The sequence below is a fragment of the Aspergillus steynii genome (assembly GCF_002849105.1).
Source record: "Aspergillus steynii IBT 23096 chromosome Unknown P170scaffold_6, whole genome shotgun sequence".
Lineage (NCBI taxonomy): Eukaryota > Fungi > Ascomycota > Eurotiomycetes > Eurotiales > Aspergillaceae > Aspergillus > Aspergillus steynii.
In genome coordinates, this window is record NW_020194403.1 from 1,274,368 (window position 1) to 1,294,818 (window position 20,451).

The following is a 20,451-nucleotide window of genomic DNA, read 5'->3' on the forward strand; positions in this document are numbered from 1 at the left end:
TGCCCCCCGATAAGCCGCGGCGATAACGGCGGTTCCTTATCGACCCCGGGCCCTAAGCCCTACCTTCCCCATGCGGCAGGCTGCTGCGTCATCCGGCGGCGGCTCCGGGGAAACCTGCGCCAGTCAACGCCTCGTTCCATGGCTCCGCGTCCCAAGTCTCCATCTCCAATCTCCATCCAAGCCCTTCTAGGTCTGTCAAAAGTTCCCATCCCCGAGACCCGGCCCCGTTGGCATTTCCGCGTTTCTGCTTCTGTCCTGGCTGAAAGATCCTTCTCACGACTGGGATGAGATGACCAGCGACCCTCCGCCTCGCCCCGGCCTGCAACCGCTCTCCCATCTCAAAGCTGGTCCGACCACGTCCAGCTCTAAATCCACGGCTCTTCCGGCGTCCTCCAATCTCCAGCTGCCATCCTCGTCAATTTCTCCGCGGCCTCGACTGCCAAAGCCCCCGAGCCGGGATGAACAGGCCAGTGCAACGAGTTATAAGGCAACGGTCGCCCTGATCCGACGCGTCTTGTGTCCCCAGACCGGAAACCATGGCGGAGCTTCCACCCCACAGCCTCGCGCGGACCTTTTACCCCCTCTCACAAGCTCAAACGAAATAGACCTTCAGCTGTACGCCATTCTTGCCGTCATCGTCAAGGAGTTTGTTCTCGCGTGGTATTCGAAAATCACTCCGGACCAGACCCTGGTCAATGAAGTCATTCAAGTGATTGCGCATTGCACCCGCGCGTTGGAGCAGAGGGTTCGAGGAACCGACGTTGCACAGCTGTTTCTGGATGAGGTTCCTGCTCTAGTCGAAGCGCATATTACCTGTGAGACAATGTCTTTTCTTTCTCCCCCCACCTTCCTACGTGTCCCATCTCCGCCCAACTCAGTTTGGGCGTTATTGACCTAGTACTGACCTTTTTTGACTTCCTTCGTCGATGCCTAGCGTACAGAATTGCTCGGGAACAATCTCAACTGCCTGGATTTTCTTCCTCGTCTCGCGAAATTTATCATGCCTTGTACCCGCATCCGGCGTTCTCGCCGGTCCCAGATCCCTCGGACGCGGACGTCGTGGAGCGACAACGCGCCAACGAGGCTGTATACCGACAGGTGCTGGCCCAGGAGGTTCTGGCAGTTCTTCTCCCTACGGAGGACCTAGAAAATGTCTGTCTGCGGACGCTGGTCGGCGACATCGTGGCGGACCTGATCTTGAGGAACCAAATTAGCGGAAAGGTGTGCGAAGGCTGGTTTCTGTGGGAGAGTATCACAAAGCTCCTCGATGCGGTGGGACGCCAACCCGCCCGGGAGGATGACACCACGACGACGGGACCGCTTAAACATGACCAATTGCAGAAGTTTGGGCTCCTGACGCCCAAGGAAGATTTCCAGAACCGCCATTCCTCCAAGGTCCCGCTGCCAGTGCCAGACTGGATGTGGAACGTCCTTCAATTCGGATATCTGGTCTACGTGACTCTACGTTTCATCGTGACGGGTCTCTTTCGCGTTGCAACCACCCCGCCAGCGGCGTCGACGACCACCCCCGGCGGCCACGCAGCCGAGGCATTCCCTTCATGCAACCCTCCAGGCAAGCGCCCCGTGCTGGACTATCGACTGTACGGAATGGTCTCTCAGCTACTAGATGTCCCCAAACGGATGCCGTGGCTGGGAGGGTTGCTGGCCTTGTCGCAACACCTGATCCTGGCAGGTCCAGGAAGATTAGGTGACACCGATAGTGTCCTTGATAGGTGAGTGGCTTTTTTTTTTTTACCTTCTGGATTTTCTAGCGCATCCTCCGTTCATTCTCTTCCTTTCCCCCCTCCTTTTCACATTCTCCCAAACACCACCCGTGTTGTCTTCGTGAAACGAGACGAAGGAAGGCGAGGGTGGGATTCCACCAGTGGAGAAGCGGTGCGGTACGATCTCCGAACCATGATCTACGCTGGCACTCCTTTTTGGCCGAGCACGACGAGCGATTGGAAGACGGACGGGACGATGCTGCAGTGCCGGTGCATTGCTCGCATGCTGCAACGATCACTTGATCTGCTGGTGGTGGTCGGCGGCCCGTCGCCGCCGCTGATTGGCGGACGGCCTCCCGTACCGTCCCGTACGGCCTGATACCGACGCGTACGGTTATCTTACGGTCTGGGTATCAGCGTGACGGTACCGCGATACGACACCCAGGTACTAGGTACGGTACGGCCGGACTCGATCGAGTGCGACGGGACGACAATGAAGAATTGACTCGTCTCGCCATCGGACATACCGAACTTTGAACCTGAACGTGCCCTGTCGATAATCGATCCACCTCCTGTTCTGGCCCGGCCCTTTCCGTCCCGTTCGACTCCAGCTGGCCTGATCAGCGAGACAAAGAAAAAAAAGGTTGAACAAAAAAGGTTGAAAGAACGAGCGCCAAAAAAAAGACAGAGGAGCACTTGGCATTCTGTCACCGACTGAGCCGGGTGCACTTGCACTGCCCATCACCGCATGGAGGAGGGGGGCGTCATTCTCCTCCCTGTCTAGGCCCTTTCTCGCCCCCCCTGTTGGCCTCCCCTCCGGAGGGTGGTGTTGTGGTTCACAAACAAAGGCTAAAAAAGAGACATTAAATGACTCGGGACGATCATCCAGGCATTGGTTGAGTAAACGGCCATGCGGCATTGGGAGTGGACAGGGATAGGGCGACAGCCCCGTTCTCTGCTTTCCCCTTTTTTGGGGCCAATCAGTGCAATCCGACGCCAATCGACAGCCGGCCGAGCGTTCAACGACGCTAATCCGCGCCTTCTGCCTATGAGAGTCCGGCCGGCCTTCGTGCCAGGAGGCCCTTTTGGACTTGTCGTCATCTTCAGCTTTGGGCCCTGTTCAATCGCACCAATCGATGGCCCAAGCTCCTGGTCTGCCCTTGAAGCCAAGCAACGATCGCTTTTTCCTGCTGGCTCCACTTGCTTTTTGGTCGTTCCATTTTCACGTCGCTCGTTGCACGGCCCTTTTTTTTTTCTTTTGTCTTGTCTCATGAAAATCTCAACTCAACCGCTTCTCCACAGTCCGGGGGGTTTTTACCGCTTACTCTCCATGGGCTATCTCCGTGTCTGCGTTGCGCAATTTCACTGCCAATTTCCCTTTTGATACCCTTTCTTTTTCTTTTTTTTTTTCTTTTTTCTTTTTTCTTTTTTTCTTTTTTTCGTTTTCGTTTTTTTCCCCCTTGGAATTACTTTCTCATAGGTTGTCTTTCTCTCCACCAGGTTCCTTCACGAGACCATTCAGGATCATATCTTTCCCCCCACTTTATTGCCCAACCTGCTTCTCACCTCCAGGGCGGCACTTTTTCCTTTGAACGCTCGTCCGGCTCAGGCCGCCGCGGGTACGAATCCCACCGGGCCTCCGACGCCGCACCTGTCCGTGCAACCTCCCTCGTCGCCCACCGAGAGGGGTCCTGGCCCAAGGAGTGGTAGCGATGCCGCTGGCGCAAGTAACGCCAGCAGTGGCGTCTCGACGCCTAACCTCTCAGCGACTGCGCCTTCCTTGTCGCCGGACCCACGCCCATCCGCGGCCGAAATCGCTTCCCTCAAGCGACGCTGCGCGGTGAGTCTTTTATCGCGGATTCCTCGTCCAATTGCGCGGCACTTCTTTGGTATTCCCGCCAATGGCGCCGCACACGGCCCTCTCGCCGGCCAAGCTCCCAATGATCATGATCAGAATCCACGGCTCCCGGACTCTGCCCGAGCATCGTCGCCTGTTCCTCCGCCCGCTTCTCCTCCTCACCCTACTACCCCTTCTCATCTCACCACCACAACTGCCCACCCGGAAGAGGACGCGCCTCTCCTCGCCGCCATCGAGCACGACCTCCTCGACCTCTTTGCCGACGAGTACTGTAACAAACATCTAATATATTCGATCATTGAAGCTATCCTGGCGAAGCTTCTTCCCGAGCTATCAGAGCGCAGCCTCACGGAGTTAATGGAGGACAGGGGCATCGTTCGAGCCACCGCCTCATGAAACCATCACCCAGTATTTTTCCCACCCGACAGTCTTTCAGAAAGAGAGAGAAAACGTCCCACACCAAGTCCCAGACGGTTATGACATAGTTAGCGAGCTCGACTTAATAATAATCATAATAATGTTAATGATCCTGAAACAGAAAAAAAGAAACGACAGAAAAGAAACCAAATCAGTTTCGCTTATAGCGCTTGAGGATCTCCTGCTCAAGGGAGATAGGTAGTAGCCGGACATGGCCGTTAAGATCTTCCTGATCCTTTGAGGCTCCTAGTGTTGACTAGTAGGCCCCGTAAGGAATCCATCCTCGCGAGTCAAGTCAAGTCGAGTCAAGAACACGTCCTTCCTACTCGAGTAAGAGGACGGAGTCGATATTAAAGACCTAGATCCGGCCGAGCTGGGCGCTCCGATACTACCTCCTCCCTACTCCCTAGTACCTAGTACCTAGTATCTATCGAGTAGATTAGTTGGTATACGTATGCGCACCCAGTCCGGAATAGTAGGTAGTGTAGTTACCTCCCTGCCCAATATTAGCAGGATGGTATGGTATGGGAAACATCGGCAAGATCGCCTATCCTGCGTAGGGTAATACAAGCGAACCAAAGCAGAAAACGAGCAAATCCTTACGTATTCCGGAGGGAGGAATTAGCTCCCTAGGTCCTCTCGTAGTGGGGAAAGTAATAACAAAATGGATCTATCGATGCAGGGCCAGAGAAACGAACCATGAATCGAATGCGTGTAATCTTAGCCCCCCCGTGCGGACGACATCAGAATCGGTTCCGAGGACGGATGAAAAAGAAAAGCAAAGGACCTACTGAACCGAGAATAGTGGACGAGAGGAAGGAAGAATGGGCGGCGGCGGGGTCGCTCGGGATCTGGTTCTTGGTTCGCGGATGGCGGATGGCGGGTACCTAAGCGTCGTAGCGTATGGCGTATGGCGGCATAGCGTATGGCGGCACGGATGGCGGATACGCAAAAAAAAAAAAAAAAAAAAGACAAAGAAAAAAATTAAGAAAGGGATGGAGATGCCTGCTCGGAGGATACCGACTAGGGAATTGCAAGGGAACTAGCCAGTGAGGATCGACTTCCCTGCAAATAAGTATGGATGGTGGATTTGGAACGGAATTGGGAACTGCTTATCGTCCATGGCCTGGTGCAGTTGTTAGTCTGTCCGCTGGGGTTGTTAGTCTCGAGGGGAATCGGAACTATAGATTATGATAGGACGGGACGTGCGTCAGGATTGAGGAACATGTTCCATACCCATATACTGTTGGAACTGCAAACAGGGGGTTATTAAAGGAAAAGCAACTATTATAATCAGACACGCAGCGTAAAAATTCGAAAACCATCAGAACGAATGACTCAAACATGCGGTGAAGGATTCAAGCAATCGGGAATCCGTAAGCGAAGCAGAAGGTAGGGATGACGACCAGGTAGCTATACAAGTCAAATACAACCAATAAAACAAATAAGATATAGTGGAATCGCACCAATACTGGACCTGGAAAATATAAATAGAATAAATAGACAGAATTGAATAACCAAAAGAAACCAGTAAATAACAGTCCAAGCTCCGTATTGAAAATCGTTCTCGTTCTCCGTTGCCATCCGAAAGCCCTAAATGAAATCCCAGTATGTATGACTGTAGTAGTCCAATGCAGTTTGTGTCCGCGTGGGCGGGTTAGTTTAAATGCTCCGTTGGGGCCAGCACCCAAAAAATAGAAATAAAAAGAAATAAAAAACAAAAAGGACGAGAAGCAAAGAAAGAATGGCAAGCAAGCAAAGCAATTCTCGGATAGGCGAAACAAACATAACCCCAAAAGCAGACCTTCCATCTTCTCGATTATTGTAATTCCGTCTGATTCTGCTCCGCCAGAACCTGTGCTGGTGTCTTCCGTATGTGAAAAAAAAGTAACAAATATGAAAATGAATCCGTTTAAACCCAGAGGTTGCCCTCTTATGTGTGTATCGTCTGATTTCTCTCACAAGCTTCGTCGATCCGTTGACTCAGCTGAGCTTAATGAAACAGGACATCATAGAAACATGCCGTGAAAAATGCAATAATACTAGTAAAACAGAAAGCCACCCAGTAATTGGAATAAAAGAATAGAAAAACAGGGGAATATGTTTTGAGCAGAAGAGGGAGCAAAAGAAAATGGATAACATGAGGAGGAAGATCAAGAAAAGAGAAAAAAAAGAAATAAAGAAGAAAAAAACAGAAAGAAAACCGAACTGATGATTTAAAAATATGTGGCTTGGTCGTGCAAGAATCGGAACTAACCCAAACTGCGGATGCTCCTTTTTCTGGCAACGTGAGGAGCGTCTTCGTGCTCATCAATGCGGGTGAGGCCTCCCGGAAGAGTAGTCTGCTGGCCTTTGGCCAATTCGAGCCGTTCCATCAACTTTCCAATGGTCACGTATTCCTGTGCTCCTAGACCAGTAGGTTGGGCCTCGAAATAATTCATCACCAGCTCCAGTGCCTTCCGGGCCTCATCTTGGGTTGGAGAGCCTGGAGAACTGACAGGAGAAACGGTGGTTGACTTTGAAAACAATGGTGGGTAGATGGTCTTTGCCCGGATCTCGGGGTTGCTGCGGTTTCGTTTGATCATGTTGGCCGAAGTGTCGAGACCAGGAAGTTTTTTAGGGTCACGGTCCTCCATGGGTGATTCCTGCAAGGTTCCTGGAAATGGTGGCTGCAGGCAAGTCCTAGGAGAGACCTGGTCGGAAGACTGGTCCGGAATCATAGAGCCAGGATCGACAGTACTAAGAGGACACGTTTGGCTTCGCGGCCTACTAGGAAAGCTGTCCGCAGAGGGATTGCGGGATTGACTTGTGGGAGTGAAAGGACTCTCCGACACCAAAGTTGAGGTTGGGCTGGTCACCGTGGTATCGAGTGGCGTGGTGCTCTTTTGTATGTGCTGTTGATAGTCGCTTATGAGCTCGGCCAGAGTCTCGGCTTTGATGTTGTCTTGGCTTTGAGTCGGCGATAACGGCGACGGAGTAGCGAATCCGGGGGATGTAGGGGATAGTAAAGTGGGAGACTGGATAGCTGATGCCAAAGCAGAATTGATGCTTAGACCAGTAGGGCTGTCCGAGTCGCTCTTGGTGGTGCTGAAAGAGCTCTTGCGAGACTTCGCACCGAGCAAATTATTCTTATGCTTGAATTTCTCGAGCCAGCTGGTGGTCAGGACCTTTTCCTTTCCATCGTTGCTGCCACAGGTGCTGGCGAAGAAAAGTGCCTTCTCCCTGATCATTTCATCGCTGAGTGAATAACCATGCCGCTGGTAATTCCTCACCCAGTTGGACAGGGCCTTTTCGATGTCAGGGACTCTCCCTTTAGCTCGCTTAATGGGAGACCGACTCCCGTCTTCTGTGCTCAGGTATTTTTCTTTCTGGCGGAGCACTTTCGAAACAGTACTTTAAAAAAAAAAACAAAACACACAAAAGTTAGAAAGGGATTTCTCTTTCCAGAGAGGCATCAACTTGGATGTCTCAGAAAGGGGAAGTATGTACTCTACCTTCTTTCCACACCGAAGAGCGCTATGATGAACCATCAGCCCGAACTCTAAGGAACCATGGGCATCATGATATGTATAAACTTACCTCCAATATCAGTCTGCTTGGCCGTCTTGTTCTCCTCATGGTAGAGGCACATGCGTCGACGGTCATCATCAGTAAGCGTCCTTCGGGGCGTCGAGCTGCTGGTGGACGATTTGCGTGGCGGCGGGATGGGTGCAACCGGCGCCACGGAAGGTTGTATCGGGACCGGAGGCAGACCTGCCTCCGGATATTGCCCGGGTGTGAGCATGCTGGGCCATGTGCTGGAAGGCAGCGTCAATGGCAGAGATGCATACGGGGGTGGTATCGACACGTCGTAGGCCGAATCCAAGGGCATCACACCATATCCAAACCCATGATAATCCAGTGGCGGTGAGTGTTGGGAGGGAGTGAACCCGCCCATGTCCATCCACGGTGATTGTGCAAAATCACTGTCTTGTCCATGCGAGCTCTCCGTATCCATGGCGGCCGTTGAAGTCGGTAGACGGTTGAAGGGTATGGGAGGAAAAAGAGGACAGAAGAATAAAAATGACCCGGGGGAGTGGTCTGATACTATAACAAGTGGCGGTCTTGCAGCAGCCCTGACAGCGGAATGACAGCCAGCGCTAAGCAAACCCGTCCAAGAATCGGAGAGGACAAGAGGTCAATGGGGTGGAATCAAAAGTCCAGAATTTGATAAGGGGGAAAAAGCAAAGAAAGGAGAATGTCTCAAGGGAAAAGAGATGGACAATCTAGAGCCGGATCGAGGGCCGAATATGCATGATCAACCTTCCAAGGAACCAGATTGTAAGTACTTCGTAACCATCGAATAGATCGGGAGTCGCTGCCAGTGTGTATGCCAAATACCAAGGAAAATAACAGCCGATGTCCCGTGAGGGAAACCAAAGGAAATCTTTCAACACCTGTATGTCCGAGCCAGAAGCTAACCAGAGCTAGAGAGAGCAATATGTATGCATAGAAGAACGCATGCAGGTTTTTTCTTCTCTTTTGTACAATGATGAAGGGAAGGGAGCAGGAGGATGCGGGTAAGGCATGAGACGGAGTTTAAGGTATTATTATTTTTTTCTTCAAAAAAAAAAAAAAAAAAAAAAAAAAAAAAAATTGAACTGAAATAATAAAAAGGAAAAAGAAAAATAAAATCAATGAATCAACAGGGTCAGGTTGGGGCGCAGGCACAGGGACGATCCGAGACGCAGCAGCGAGTTGTCGCGAGGCATCAGAGTCCGAGAAGTATGGGGTGGACAGGATGCGATAGATAGATGTTTCTGGGTGGATGAGAATCCCAGGGCCGCCAGCACAAGTAGAAATGATGGATGTAAAGTGTCGTATCTGATTTGGTGCTCGACCGACTAAGTCGAATCGACAGGGCTCGTTCTTTCCTCTTTCCTTCTGTCTCTGGAACGGCAATTCTTATTTCGCCTGTCGAGAAAATAAAAAGAAAATAAAATAAAATCGAATTAATTAAAATCCGCAAGAAAATAAAATGAAATAAAGTAAAATAAAATTCCTACGCTGTACGGTACCTAACACACCTCCGTCCATCACGACCAGTCCGGCCCTGCTATAGTAAAGGCTATTATTATTTGATTCCGCTCTCTATTGCACGGATGGCTATTACAGACACGAGTCTTGATAGTGCAGAGGGTTGAAAAAGCCGGGCTTCGGCACGATGATTGGCCCGTTCGCCCAAAGTAAAAGAAATAAAATCGTCACCCCCTGGGAAAATGGTGGGGGATTCGGCCGCTGATTGGCGGGTCGCTAGATTGGGGAGACAGGGATCTCCGTCCGGGTCCAAATACCACTAGTCTGTAACGTAAGTCTGCGTACGACGCCGTGTCCGGGTACCGTATCAAACATGACGGGGTTCCGGTTTTTTCGCCTGCCTGCCAGATGGCTAACGCGCTTGGGAATGGCAGTAAAATTCAGGCCCTCAGAGAGCTTGTCGACCCGAATGGATGTCTTTTCCACCGCGGAGGTTTCCAGGGTTTGTTACACCGATGTCGAGCGGATGGTCTCCCAATTCACCTTCCCTTGTTTTCCTTACTGACAAGCCCTTGGTCCTACCTTGCCTCCCTCCCCTGACTATTCTCCCGTAGTTACCGATCTACTAGGCACTTGCTGCTAAATATCCAGGAGAAATTGGTACCCGATGTACGGAGTACGGAGCGAAAGGTGGAGTAGAAATGCCAGACAGTTTTTGAAGTACATGGACTCGAATAAAGAAGGTTACGGCCCTTTTTAGGCTTGCATATTTTCTTTTTTTCTCGGCCTTGCTTTTTGGGCTTTTTTTTTATGCTTTCAAGGTCGTTCGAATGGATTCTCTTCAACTCGTTTGACAGATTGCCTCGAGACGGCAATCCGGTAGCACATAAGGAGACAGACGCCAGCGAAGGATGCATAATCCGCCCGAAAAGAGGGGATCGACCCAAGATGAAAATCATACGAAGTATACAGTAGTGTAAATTAAATGTTTTTTTTTCTTCCACGGGAAGAAGTGTACTCCGTAGTAAGGGTGTGAAAAAAAAAAAAAAAAAAAGGTTGAGCAACTTCCTGAGCAAGCCAAGATCATATTCAAATCCATTCACGGACGGGGAGCGGATCGATAAACCGCTGAACCTAAAGGCCCGCATGACATAGTTGATAAAGCGATGGTTTCCGACTTCGCTGGATCCTGACAATTCCAGGTCCAACGGTTTTCCTTCACAACCTTCTTGGAAGCGATAAGTATGCTTCTCGATTTTTGGTAGCGAACCTCTCACCCCTGCTCATTTTTCTCTCCCTCTTTCTTAACTTGTGGAAGGGGTTTATCCTTCTTATCCTTGCGATGCCGACAACATGTGAAGAAGGTGGATCAGACAGGGGAAAGAAAATTAAGAAGAGGGGGTTGAAAGAAAATTAAGTACGAGGCAGAAGATAGCTAGCGGTCATCAGGAGATTAACCACAAAGAAAGTCCTCGGGGAAGGTATATTAGAAGAGAAATAAAAGAAGTAGATCTTTTCAAGGAACCTGGGAGGATGAAGCCTCATTTGGCTGATCGCCAACAAATGGCGGGATTTCGGCTTGTCAACTTTTCTCCCTCGACTGCGAGAGGACCAAGCCTCAGCAGCGAGTAAGCCCGTAGAAAAAGGCAATGGGCTTTCCTGGAACCTACTAATTCGAAATGAATCAGCCAGTCGCAGGCGAGGATGGCCGATCTGCACAGTACTTTGTCACGAGAAAAACGTCGGGAGAGGGCACGGACGAATGGGGGGCCGCAGATTGATTCCAATTTCCCTTTTGTAACATGGACTGAGCATGGGTTGAAGGGGAGGTCCAGCCTATCAGAGGCCGTAAAGACAACATGGTTCGGGGCCTGGAGGTGTTGGTTACTTCGCACTAAGTTAGTCGCATCATAGCATGAGGTCGAGGAGCTAGGACCCCACGGTCCACAGGGCCCGCAGCGGTCCACTCCGGGCCGGCAACCTAAGCAATGCAAATCGTGGGCCAGAATTTGACGGGAATTATGGAGGGGGGAAGAAAGAGGAGAAAATGTGGATGAGGAAAAGGTAAAAATGAGGGCTAATTGAAAATAAAGGAAGGGGGGTGGAGGACGGGGAAGAAGAGAGGCAAAAAATAATCAGCAATAAAAAAAGAAAAGAAAAAAAAAGGGCTAAATTCCAAAATGCCTGCCAGATAGAATCATTGATTGATCAATTAAAATTCGTGCCCTGTTCAAAACCACCTCCGTACCCAAGACATGCAGATATTGATCGGGCATTATTGATCGGGGAGGGCAGCTAGCCCCTCCTGGCACTGCAACTCGGCGCAAACCTTGAACCCTGGCAGCGACTGACTCGGCAGGTCGGGATTACACTTACCTACTTCCTGTGCTCCCATCAAATGCCCCTCCCTGCCCTTGGCCCTGCCTCGAAGCGGCAGACTCCTCGTCGCTACTGGTGGTCGGAAGGCTTGTCAGCACATCACTGCAGCCCGTCGCCATCGCGGTACATGGTACCTCCAGAGCGATGTGTGACTTGGGGGCCAGGCAGGTACTCGGTACGGAGGGTGACGCACATTTAACCATTTCTCTAATGCATGTACAGCCTTACCGGGGCTTTCAGTCTCAGATGGAAGTGCTGGGGGGAGGCGTCGGCATCAGACACCTTAACCCAAGGAGTTAAGGGTACGGGTCGGGGAGGCGGGAAACGCGATCAATGCTGCTCCAATCGCCCATGCCGCCCCGCTTGTTCGGATGACCACGAGGGCTGTCAGGACTAAGGTTTCCCAAATGATACCTGCTGTCAGACAATTTGATCCATCCAAAGCGATGGGAGTTGATACAATGGACAATGGTCGAAGGAAGAAAGAACAGGTCGAGGCTTCCTCGCTTGTGGAAAAAGAAAGGGGGGGAGGTGTAGCCGAAAGAGGCGATGAAATCGATCCAACAATATTTTTTTATTAATTCAGAAGACAAAATCAATCAATCGAAAATTCAAACGCAGAGAATGGCTGGGCTTTCTTCCGTCGAGCGTTACACAACTAACAAAAAGTCGAGCCTCCAGGGGGGTTGGAAGACAGAAATCGTCGAGTCGCAGTGATCATGGCACTGCTGAGCCTTCATCTAGTCGAGATCACTCAGTCTGACGGGCTTCCAATCGATCTGCCCGTTGCCGCTTCTTCTCCCCGAGAGGATGACAGCCAGTCGCCTAAAGGAAAATCGCTACCCCATCTAGGAAAGAGTTGACATGGTGGGCTGGGTGGACGCCATCGAGTTTTGTGTAAGGAAGTAGCAGATAGTTCGGTGTGGGTGACTGTGCCCCCTTTTTTCTCTTTTTTCATTTCGTTTTCTTTCTGGATTCTTTTCCAATGGGCCATGACTGGTCGAAACCCCGAGTCTCCTGTCAGGAACGAGAGGACGACATGTTACGTACGGAGAGGAGGGGAGGAGAGAGACAAGAAGGCGTGGAGAAAATCCAAAGTCAAAAGAGAATTAGTCATAAATTAATAACCCCCGGGATCTCATGACAAGTTTCGAGTAGATCACTTACTCAGGACGAGGAAAAAGAAAAGAAAGAGAGAGAAAAAGTGGGCGGGAAACGGAAATGGCCGGGGTGGTGCGACGTCAGACACCCAAGGATGGTGTCGTGATAGCCTTACCGTTTTACGCCGCCAATAATAGATATCTGTCAGGTACGCATTTCGGTGCAGATGTCTCATACTTCCGTCGGGATTAATATCATCTCGCCTTAGTGCCATATCGACCTGTCGGTCTCGACTCGGACGAGGCAGATACAAGGCAGATACTTGGGATGGACCGGAAGATACTTGACGGGATTACGGCCTCGGTGCACTGGCCTCAGGTATCCCCCGAGGTATTCTGGGCAGGACCATCACGTCACTCGGTGAGCGCTCGAGCTGCATACATGAGAGATCACGGATGGCATCAGAGGAACAAAGCGGTGGATTGGAACTCGACCGAGGATGAAATGAGATCTTAGTGGCGTGGAGATGACCAGATCCCCTGGAGTGAAACCAGCATGTTCTGTATCAGCTACGAGGATGCCTCGTCTTGGCTCGTCCCTCTCCAAGCTGCAGGCCCTCGTTCTGCGTCCTGGTGCTCCAGCAAATTCTTTGTCTGCCCATTGTTACAGCGCTGGAACCACCGAAAGCCACGAACGCTAAGTGGATGCTGCATGGAAGGATCCCGCGTTACCCAAGGCAAAAATGTTTAGAACCGAATATCGTGGGAAAGGACAGACGACCGTAGGAACCATAGCCACAGTCCTGTGGTCACCGACAATGCCCCTACAGGCCACACTACACCGTACATCCCACCCACCCATGTGTCCGGCGTGAGGGTCGGCAAAGGGAATGAAGCATAAGACAGGAGCAAGACCAATGCAGCCTCCACTTTCGTGCTGGGTACCAGCATCCCTCAGTCGGTCATCTGACGAGCAGATTTTCATTTTTCCACTTTTCTTTTTCTCCTTCTCATCCGTTCTCCGCCATTCAAGCTCTTGTGCATGTCACGGGGTCGAGGATCCCGTAGGATGAACTTCACGGCTATCCAGTCCTTGCCCTCCAGCCGGCCTACTTCTCCGACTACCACCTTAATCTATAGGTTGACATTTTCCTTTCTCCGAGGGCCATCTGGCCTACTCGCCGAGGCTGTGCAAATCGGACTTACATTTGCCATCATACTACCGTACCTATCAGGAAGTGTACGCCCTGCTCAAATTGATCATCATCCGGTTCTCCACCTTGGCGGCTAATCGCTTTTTTTTTCGTCTTTATCTTCTATTATTTGCTTTTTCTATCTCCTTTTCTTTCAGTCGGTAGGATTCAAGTGACAGATGATAGAAAACGAAGAAACCAAGGGGAAGAAAAAAAAAAGCCATACCCCTCGGTGCCAAGATTATACCCAACAAAAAAGAAAAGCCCCGCAATTGAACAACAGAGAAGGTAATACTATGTCTTATTCAACCTGTCCTTTCGACGTAGCAGATTAATAATGTGTGTATTACGTCGGGAGGTAGCAATCCCAATCATAATCACATTAACTCGTGTGAAACCCGGACCTTTTGCCGGGTACCTGAAAATGAAACCACTGCATTGATCCAGCAGGGGAAAAAGCAAACAAGTAGACACTACCACGACCTAGATCGATAGATCACTATCTGGATAAATTGGATGGAGACCGAAAAGAGAGGATAGGATAGCCCGATAGAGACTAAACTCCTCGACTACCACCCTCCTAGCAATATGTCGCAAATAGCAAATAACTAGTAAGAGTCACCCCGTAAGCAAGTAATATCGGAGTTACGTACGTAGTATGTACGGTCGACGAGGGAGGTAGCATCCGTCCATCGACACTGACGTACGTACCACTAGGGAGCGTTCGATCCCGCGCAGACCGCTCCTTGTAGCTTGTGCGGTCATTGTCACTATACGCAGGGTTTAGGCATTTAGGGCCCTACGGAGCATGGCTGACGGACCTGCGAGGGGAAGAGCGGAGGGGAGGGGAAGTTTCTTCCCTGACGTGCATTATCAATTCAATCAATTCGAGGGAACTCGGTCGGTGATTGGTAGAGGGGTGAAGTATTCCCTCTGGGGACTCCAATCCATATGGTTAGTTTGGTTTGGTTTTTTATGATTAATTTTTTATTGCTCTATGGCGGCTGTCATGTTACTTCTCTGTTTTCTTTTTCTTTCCGACTTCCCTTTTGTAGCATGATTACCTAGTACTTACTGCGTACAGTGTGATTTCCTGTCAGCAACAAACAATTACCCTGTAGAGTAAGTGCCGAGTGACAGGGGGGTGTGTGGGAGAAGAAGGGAAGGGGCGAGAGAAAAAAAGAGAGAGAGCGACATGCAGCAAAAACTCAAAACTCAAAAAACCCAACCCCATCAGCCCGAGAGCGACAGGAAAAAAGAAAACAAATAGCCAAGGTCGCAAGGTATGTAGGTACTACGCAGTCCTAGCTGCGTCTTGGGTCAGGTTGATTACTTTCCCCCCCTCCTTTCTCCTCTCCTGCATTGTTACTTCGCCCCGTAAATACCGTATATTCGGCACCAGGGCGAATCACGGCCGGCGACACATATTAATTCAAGGCATAATTCATCAACCAGGTTTTTATTTGATTATTGCTTCCCTGCCCATTCGGTGCCTTGGGTAGAGCAACCCCCCCGGACCCTGTCTGCACCTGCAGACGCAGCATTAGGTGCAGAATTTTAGTCGTCCAGGTGGGAAAGGAACCTGGTCGGTCGGCAGCTACCGTGTATGTATGAGCTCCGTACCGTCGATGGAGGTTGGACGTCGTACATCGATTCGGATGGCGGAGTGCCAAAGAGGTCAATGGACGGCACTAGGGGGTAATAGTGGTCTATAGTCCATGCGATCCCCGGATCTTAACTGTGTTTTTGGGAGCTGCCTTTTCTTTCATTCCCAACCATACGGAGTACTAGTCTTTACTGGTTTAAGTATGTATGCATGGACAGTACCCACGTACGGGGGGGATGGGTGGCTGGGTATCGACATACATACATACATGCTCCAGACTACGGACACGAGTGCACATACGCATGGCCGGGGCAGCTCCGTATAACCGTATAGTCCGTCGGGTTCTGCATGAATCGAGCCAGATCGTACCAGACCGAATGCTTATTGCATTCGCTTCAATATGGGGAACATTAGGCCAACAGTCCGTGCAATGTTGGCATATTAAAAACGAGTCGTAGTCAATTGCCCGTGCGCAATAATGGGCTAATTTTAGCCAGCCACGGCTGGATTTGACGGAGTCAGTCCATGGCACTATTAAGGGATAAGTCCTACAGAGCTTCGTAGCTCCATGCCGACTTGGGACATCAGGTGATGTTACTCCTCTCAGCTCCCGCGAAGGAAGGCCAAGGGAAGCAATCTTTCTCTTCTCTCCTCTCCTCTCCTCTCGCAAGGCCGGTGCACGTTCGTTTGTCTCAGTCAGCCTCCTCGCTTCTTCTTGGGCTAAAGTCAAAAATGAAAGGATCGAGACGTCGAAACAAATGGTACTTTTTTTTTATCATCAACTGCAAGTCTAAGGCCGATGGATCTACTGATTCTTAGCAGTCCGAGAACAGAGAATCTAGAACCTCAAGTCGGAAGCCTCGGAATAGAAAAGCGGATCAGAGCAAATAGTCGCTTCCAAACAGGTGAAAAAAAAAAGAAATTTTTGAACGTAAGAATTCGGCAGAACTACTGTAGGTACTGCTGAACCATGAAAAACCCTATTCCAGATTTTCCGACTTTCAACCTACCGTCGAATATCATCCTCCTCTCTCGCACCCCTGCTCTTACTCAAACAAGATAAAAGGACTGTGCATCACGGGCTGTAGGCCCATGATTCAGTCCCCATCTCCTTTCAAACGAGTGATCCTGCAAATCCAGGCAGCAGGTGGCATAGTTGCTGCCCGTGCGCGAACCATCTCCACCGCCAATCAAACTCTCCGTGGCAGCTTCGCGGAAAAGAGTTGTCACAAGGGCTGGGCCTGGTGGACATGGATAATGAGCGAAGACTAAAAGCACCACTTAACACAGATTATCCATCCTCTTGAACGCGATTCGCCACTTTCTTCTCCGCTCTTACGCGGTCATGGGGATTAGGATCGATGCAAGTCGTTTACCGCTTGACAATCGTCACTGTAATCATACCAGTTAGCTCCCTTGCTCGGTCAACGGTTGTTAGGGTCCCAAGAGATAGCGTACCGATATCCTCATCCGCGAGCTCGTGCGTGAGACCGACACGTTGCGGCTGGTGCTTCACAGAGCGTCCATATACAATGGCCTGCTTGAACTGATCCTTGATTGTCCGGTGAATGGCATTACACTGATTGAGGGTTAGCAAAGACGCTGCCAACGAATGTAAAAAGAATGAGCATTGGGGGGGGGTTCATACGAAATCTTCAATCGTGGATGCGCCGGCCCTGAGCACAACAGGAGCAGTGTAATCAGGGGCCTTGCCCTTGGGTTTGGTGTAAATTCGTCGGAGGTTGAGCTTCTCCCACATGGTCTCCAGTAATTCGTCGATATTCCACCCATGCTCGGAACTGATGGGGCAGGCATTAGGAATCCGATACAGCAAGTCCAGTTCTTGAATCGAAATGGAGTCAATCTTGTTCAAGGCATAGATAACGGGGATATAGGCTCGACTCTTGGCTTCGAGAACATCGATGATATCGTCGACTGTCGCATCGCATCGAATGGAGATATCCGCGGAAGAGATTTTGTATTCGCTCATGACGGCTCTGATTTCCTGTTCGAATGGTAATTAGCCATGGAAGCCCGCGGAGCATTGGCATGTTGAAACCGTACGTCATGATCAATGTGTGTCAGCGGAACAGTGCTGGTAACCGCAATACCACCCTTTTCCTTCTTCTTGAAAAGAATGTTAGGAGGCTGCTTGTTGATTCGAATACCGAAACCTTCCAATTCGTTTTCGATAACCTTCTTGTCGACCAGCGGCTTGTTGACATCCAAAACAATGAAAATAAGATGGCAGGTCTTAGCCACGGCAATAACCTGCCGACCACGACCCTTACCATCTTTGGCACCCTGAATAATACCAGGCAGATCAAGAATCTGGATCTTAGCACCGTTGTACATAACCTGTCCGGGCACCGTCGTCAAGGTTGTGAACTCATATGCGGCAGCTATTGTAACCCAACATCAGTACTGATTGGCGCATTCGCTCAAATGATTTAGCCACAATAACTGACCTTCCGAATGTTGGCCTGTCAATTTGTTCATCAAGGTACTCTTTCCGACTGAAGGAAAACCGATGAATCCTCTGTGTTGGGGTTAGGATCGCGCGTTTCAACAAAGATCTCTTCGAAGTGCGGAACGTACACACTAGCAACACCAGTACGAGCAACATCGAAACCAGCTGCAACATCTCTGTTAGCATATTTTCATCATCCCGATCGAATGCAGTACTTACCACCTCCGCCTCCACCACCACCAGACGGGGTCAAGAGCTCTCGCTTTAGCTTCGCAAGCTTAGCCTTCAACTGTCCTGCAGCGTCCTGTCAACCTCAATTCAAACCACGGTCGTGTTGCTGTTGTCGTTGTTCTGCGTACCCAAGTGGTAGGATGTGTTTTTGTTTTTTTGAGTCCGAGCCATCTGAAGAAACGAATTAATGTCGACAATCCTTTAACGTCACAAGTACAGTCGCTGCGCGGTATTCGACACGAACCTCGTCCTCGACTTGCTTGATCTACATTGGTACATTGCGCGTTAGCAAGATTTCTTTTGTCACTATGCGAGGCTAAAGCAAAGCAGTTTGCGACATGAGCGAACCAACCTTCTCAACTGTGGTCGACATTTTGGCGGGTTGTTACGAGTTTTACCCCTCGTACAGGCACAATATTAAGTCCCAAAGAAAAGAAAAGAGATGGACAAAGTGAAAAGTCTAGGTATATATGCAGGGTCCCCGGGTCCTGTGGGATATGATTTATGTCACACGTTCTCTCCAGCCGTGGTGGTTAACCAGGAATGCAGACTCGCAGTTTCGCAGACAATCTTTGAAATTGTGGCCGCCACTTCATTCGCCGCTTAGTCGGGCAATGATCACATGGTGGGGCCTCGTCGCCTCAGGCAGCATTCAGGCATCCCCGCGGGAGGCGGCGTTCTTGCCGGGTATGCTTTCCTTTCCTCGAGCATTCCTTTGGCTCAATGGCTAATATTCATTCTTTTTAATCATCCTTATTCTGCCAAGCGACGATATCTGATCCTATCCATACCCATCGAGCTCATCCATTGATCAATCTATCACTACTATCCAAGAAACAACCCCCGCACTCTATCCACACCAGAACACATACATTTTCTCGTTTAAATCGGATTTAAATTCACGCAAGACCCAAATCGAGCAAGGTGAGGAGCGAACCTAGTAAAGGATGCCCTTCCTCCAATCTGCGGACCCACCCGGCAATGCGTTCGAGCAATTGGTGCGCGATCTCAGCGAAGCCCTAGGTCCAAGCTCGGGCCTCGACTCCGCCGATGTCGACCCTCTGGACATTCAGCGTCTCATGTCGTTCTATATTTCGAACCCAGATGAATGGCAAGATTTTGCCCTAGGCGATGTCAGTAGGGCGTACACCAGGAATCTCATCGATGAAGGCAACGGGAAAAGTAACCTTGTGAGTCCTACCATACTATACAATATATACAGAGCTATGATAGGATATATCATATGCAGGAACATATACTTTTTCTTCCACTCCTACTAAATACCACGTGGGTTAATTCTAAACTAATAGCAGTATAGTTGATTCTGGTCTGGAGTCCCGGCAAAGGAAGTCTGATTCACGATCATGCCGGTGCTCACTGCGTCATGAAGGTATGTACATACACACGTACCTACCTGCCACGATTATTTCGACTAGAACTCACAGTATCCTTCTCTTTAAACGGCACAGATCCTCAAAGGCTCCGTCCAAGAAACGCTTTACTCCTGGCCTGACCAGAACAGAATCAAACACGGACAGGCCTCGCCTCCGCAGGTCAAAAAGGTGACCACGTACAACGAGAACCAAGTGACTTACATGTCTGACAAGGTATGTATCCCCCTTCCGATCCGATCCTTATACATGACTTCCATCCGCATAACCAAAGAAATCCCCACCAAACTAACAATACCCCCGGCTGGGGAAACTCACAAAAGATGGGTCTCCATAAAATCTCCAATCCCGATCCTCACAATGTCGCCGTTTCGCTACATCGTACGTACCAACCAGATCCCATCTCCTTGATCCGTGTTTCCTTTTGATCAAGCTTGCTTGATCAAGTAGACATGGGCCTAACCCACTGACGTCCATCCAGTCTATACGCCCCCTAACGCCGCAAAGCGAGGATTCTCCATATTCAACGCCGAAACCGGCAAGGCGATACATGTCAAACAGTCGCATTTCTACTCCGTCCGAGGCCGGCGATGTTCGAATCCAGCGTCTTAGGTTGTGATGGAGGTTGTTTACATTCGATTAGCGGTTTAGACTTTGGCTGTTGGTCACTCCTCCAGTTATCGTTATGTTTCCAGGTGTTTTGGGGGCTTGGAGCTGGACTAGGTTTACTGTTTTATTGTTATTCATATTCATGACGGAACAATGACCAAGGGCGTATTATTATTTGGGTTTGTTTGGGAATAGACCGATACACAAATAGATCAATTCAGGGACCGAACTAGCATGATAGCTTGGACATGTTGATTTTCCTTAAAAGTCTGCCCTACATGGATCCTGCTGGAGATTTGGAAACTTGCCAAAAAGAGAAAAAGAACACGAATAGCCATTCGCTCCTAATACTGCATGCATGGACAGTATTTCTATCCACGAGAGAATAATGCTATGCATAATGTACAAAAAGTGGCAATGACGTCAGACAGCTGCTAGCACAGATGGCGGGGCAAAA

At 49.9% G+C, this 20,451-nt stretch overlaps 7 protein-coding genes across 7 annotated transcripts; 3 read left to right on the forward strand and 4 right to left on the reverse strand.

Moving 5' to 3' along the window:
• The first annotated feature begins 99 nt into the window (after nt 1-99).
• Nucleotides 100-4,017, forward strand: P170DRAFT_222165 (PXA domain-containing protein). The gene is made up of 3 exons (XM_024842867.1): nt 100-825; nt 942-1,733; nt 3,225-4,017. The coding sequence occupies exons 1-3, from the start codon at nt 290-292 to the stop codon at nt 3,976-3,978; spliced, it is 2,082 nt and encodes a 693-aa protein (XP_024702080.1). The 5' UTR covers nt 100-289; the 3' UTR covers nt 3,979-4,017.
• Nucleotides 4,018-5,238: 1,221 nt separating this feature from the next.
• Nucleotides 5,239-6,031, reverse strand: P170DRAFT_221969 (uncharacterized protein). Its single transcript, XM_024842866.1, has one exon. The coding sequence runs from the start codon at nt 5,808-5,810 to the stop codon at nt 5,358-5,360; it is 453 nt and encodes a 150-aa protein (XP_024702081.1). The 5' UTR covers nt 5,811-6,031; the 3' UTR covers nt 5,239-5,357.
• A 220-nt stretch (nt 6,032-6,251) lies between these two features.
• P170DRAFT_363504 (DNA-binding domain-containing protein) lies at nt 6,252-7,996 on the reverse strand (the record flags this gene model as incomplete). The annotated part of the gene is made up of 3 exons (XM_024844577.1): nt 6,252-7,392; nt 7,494-7,515; nt 7,579-7,996. 3 exons carry the CDS (start codon nt 7,994-7,996, stop codon nt 6,252-6,254), a joined length of 1,581 nt encoding a protein of 526 aa, XP_024702082.1.
• Nucleotides 7,997-9,599: 1,603 nt separating this feature from the next.
• On the reverse strand, nt 9,600-9,979 carry P170DRAFT_438483 (uncharacterized protein). The gene has a single exon (XM_024849609.1). The coding sequence runs from the start codon at nt 9,930-9,932 to the stop codon at nt 9,630-9,632; it is 303 nt and encodes a 100-aa protein (XP_024702083.1). The 5' UTR covers nt 9,933-9,979; the 3' UTR covers nt 9,600-9,629.
• Nucleotides 9,980-15,944: 5,965 nt separating this feature from the next.
• P170DRAFT_438486 (uncharacterized protein) lies at nt 15,945-16,686 on the forward strand. Its single transcript, XM_024849610.1, has one exon. It carries the CDS (start codon nt 16,386-16,388, stop codon nt 16,563-16,565), a length of 180 nt encoding a protein of 59 aa, XP_024702084.1. The 5' UTR covers nt 15,945-16,385; the 3' UTR covers nt 16,566-16,686.
• On the reverse strand, nt 16,200-18,554 carry P170DRAFT_438487 (GTP-binding protein RBG1). Its single transcript, XM_024849611.1, has 10 exons — nt 18,347-18,554; nt 18,239-18,259; nt 18,123-18,165; nt 17,983-18,057; nt 17,892-17,928; nt 17,762-17,832; nt 17,358-17,695; nt 16,942-17,298; nt 16,752-16,872; nt 16,200-16,685 (listed from the first exon to the last, which is right to left on the reverse strand). Exons 1-10 carry the CDS (start codon nt 18,365-18,367, stop codon nt 16,666-16,668), a joined length of 1,104 nt encoding a protein of 367 aa, XP_024702085.1. The 5' UTR covers nt 18,368-18,554; the 3' UTR covers nt 16,200-16,665.
• A 387-nt stretch (nt 18,555-18,941) lies between these two features.
• Nucleotides 18,942-19,997, forward strand: P170DRAFT_428068 (putative cysteine dioxygenase Cdo1; the record flags this gene model as incomplete). The annotated part of the gene is made up of 5 exons (XM_024847823.1): nt 18,942-19,184; nt 19,313-19,384; nt 19,464-19,601; nt 19,709-19,766; nt 19,867-19,997. 5 exons carry the CDS (start codon nt 18,942-18,944, stop codon nt 19,995-19,997), a joined length of 642 nt encoding a protein of 213 aa, XP_024702086.1.
• Nucleotides 19,998-20,451: the final 454 nt, after the last annotated feature.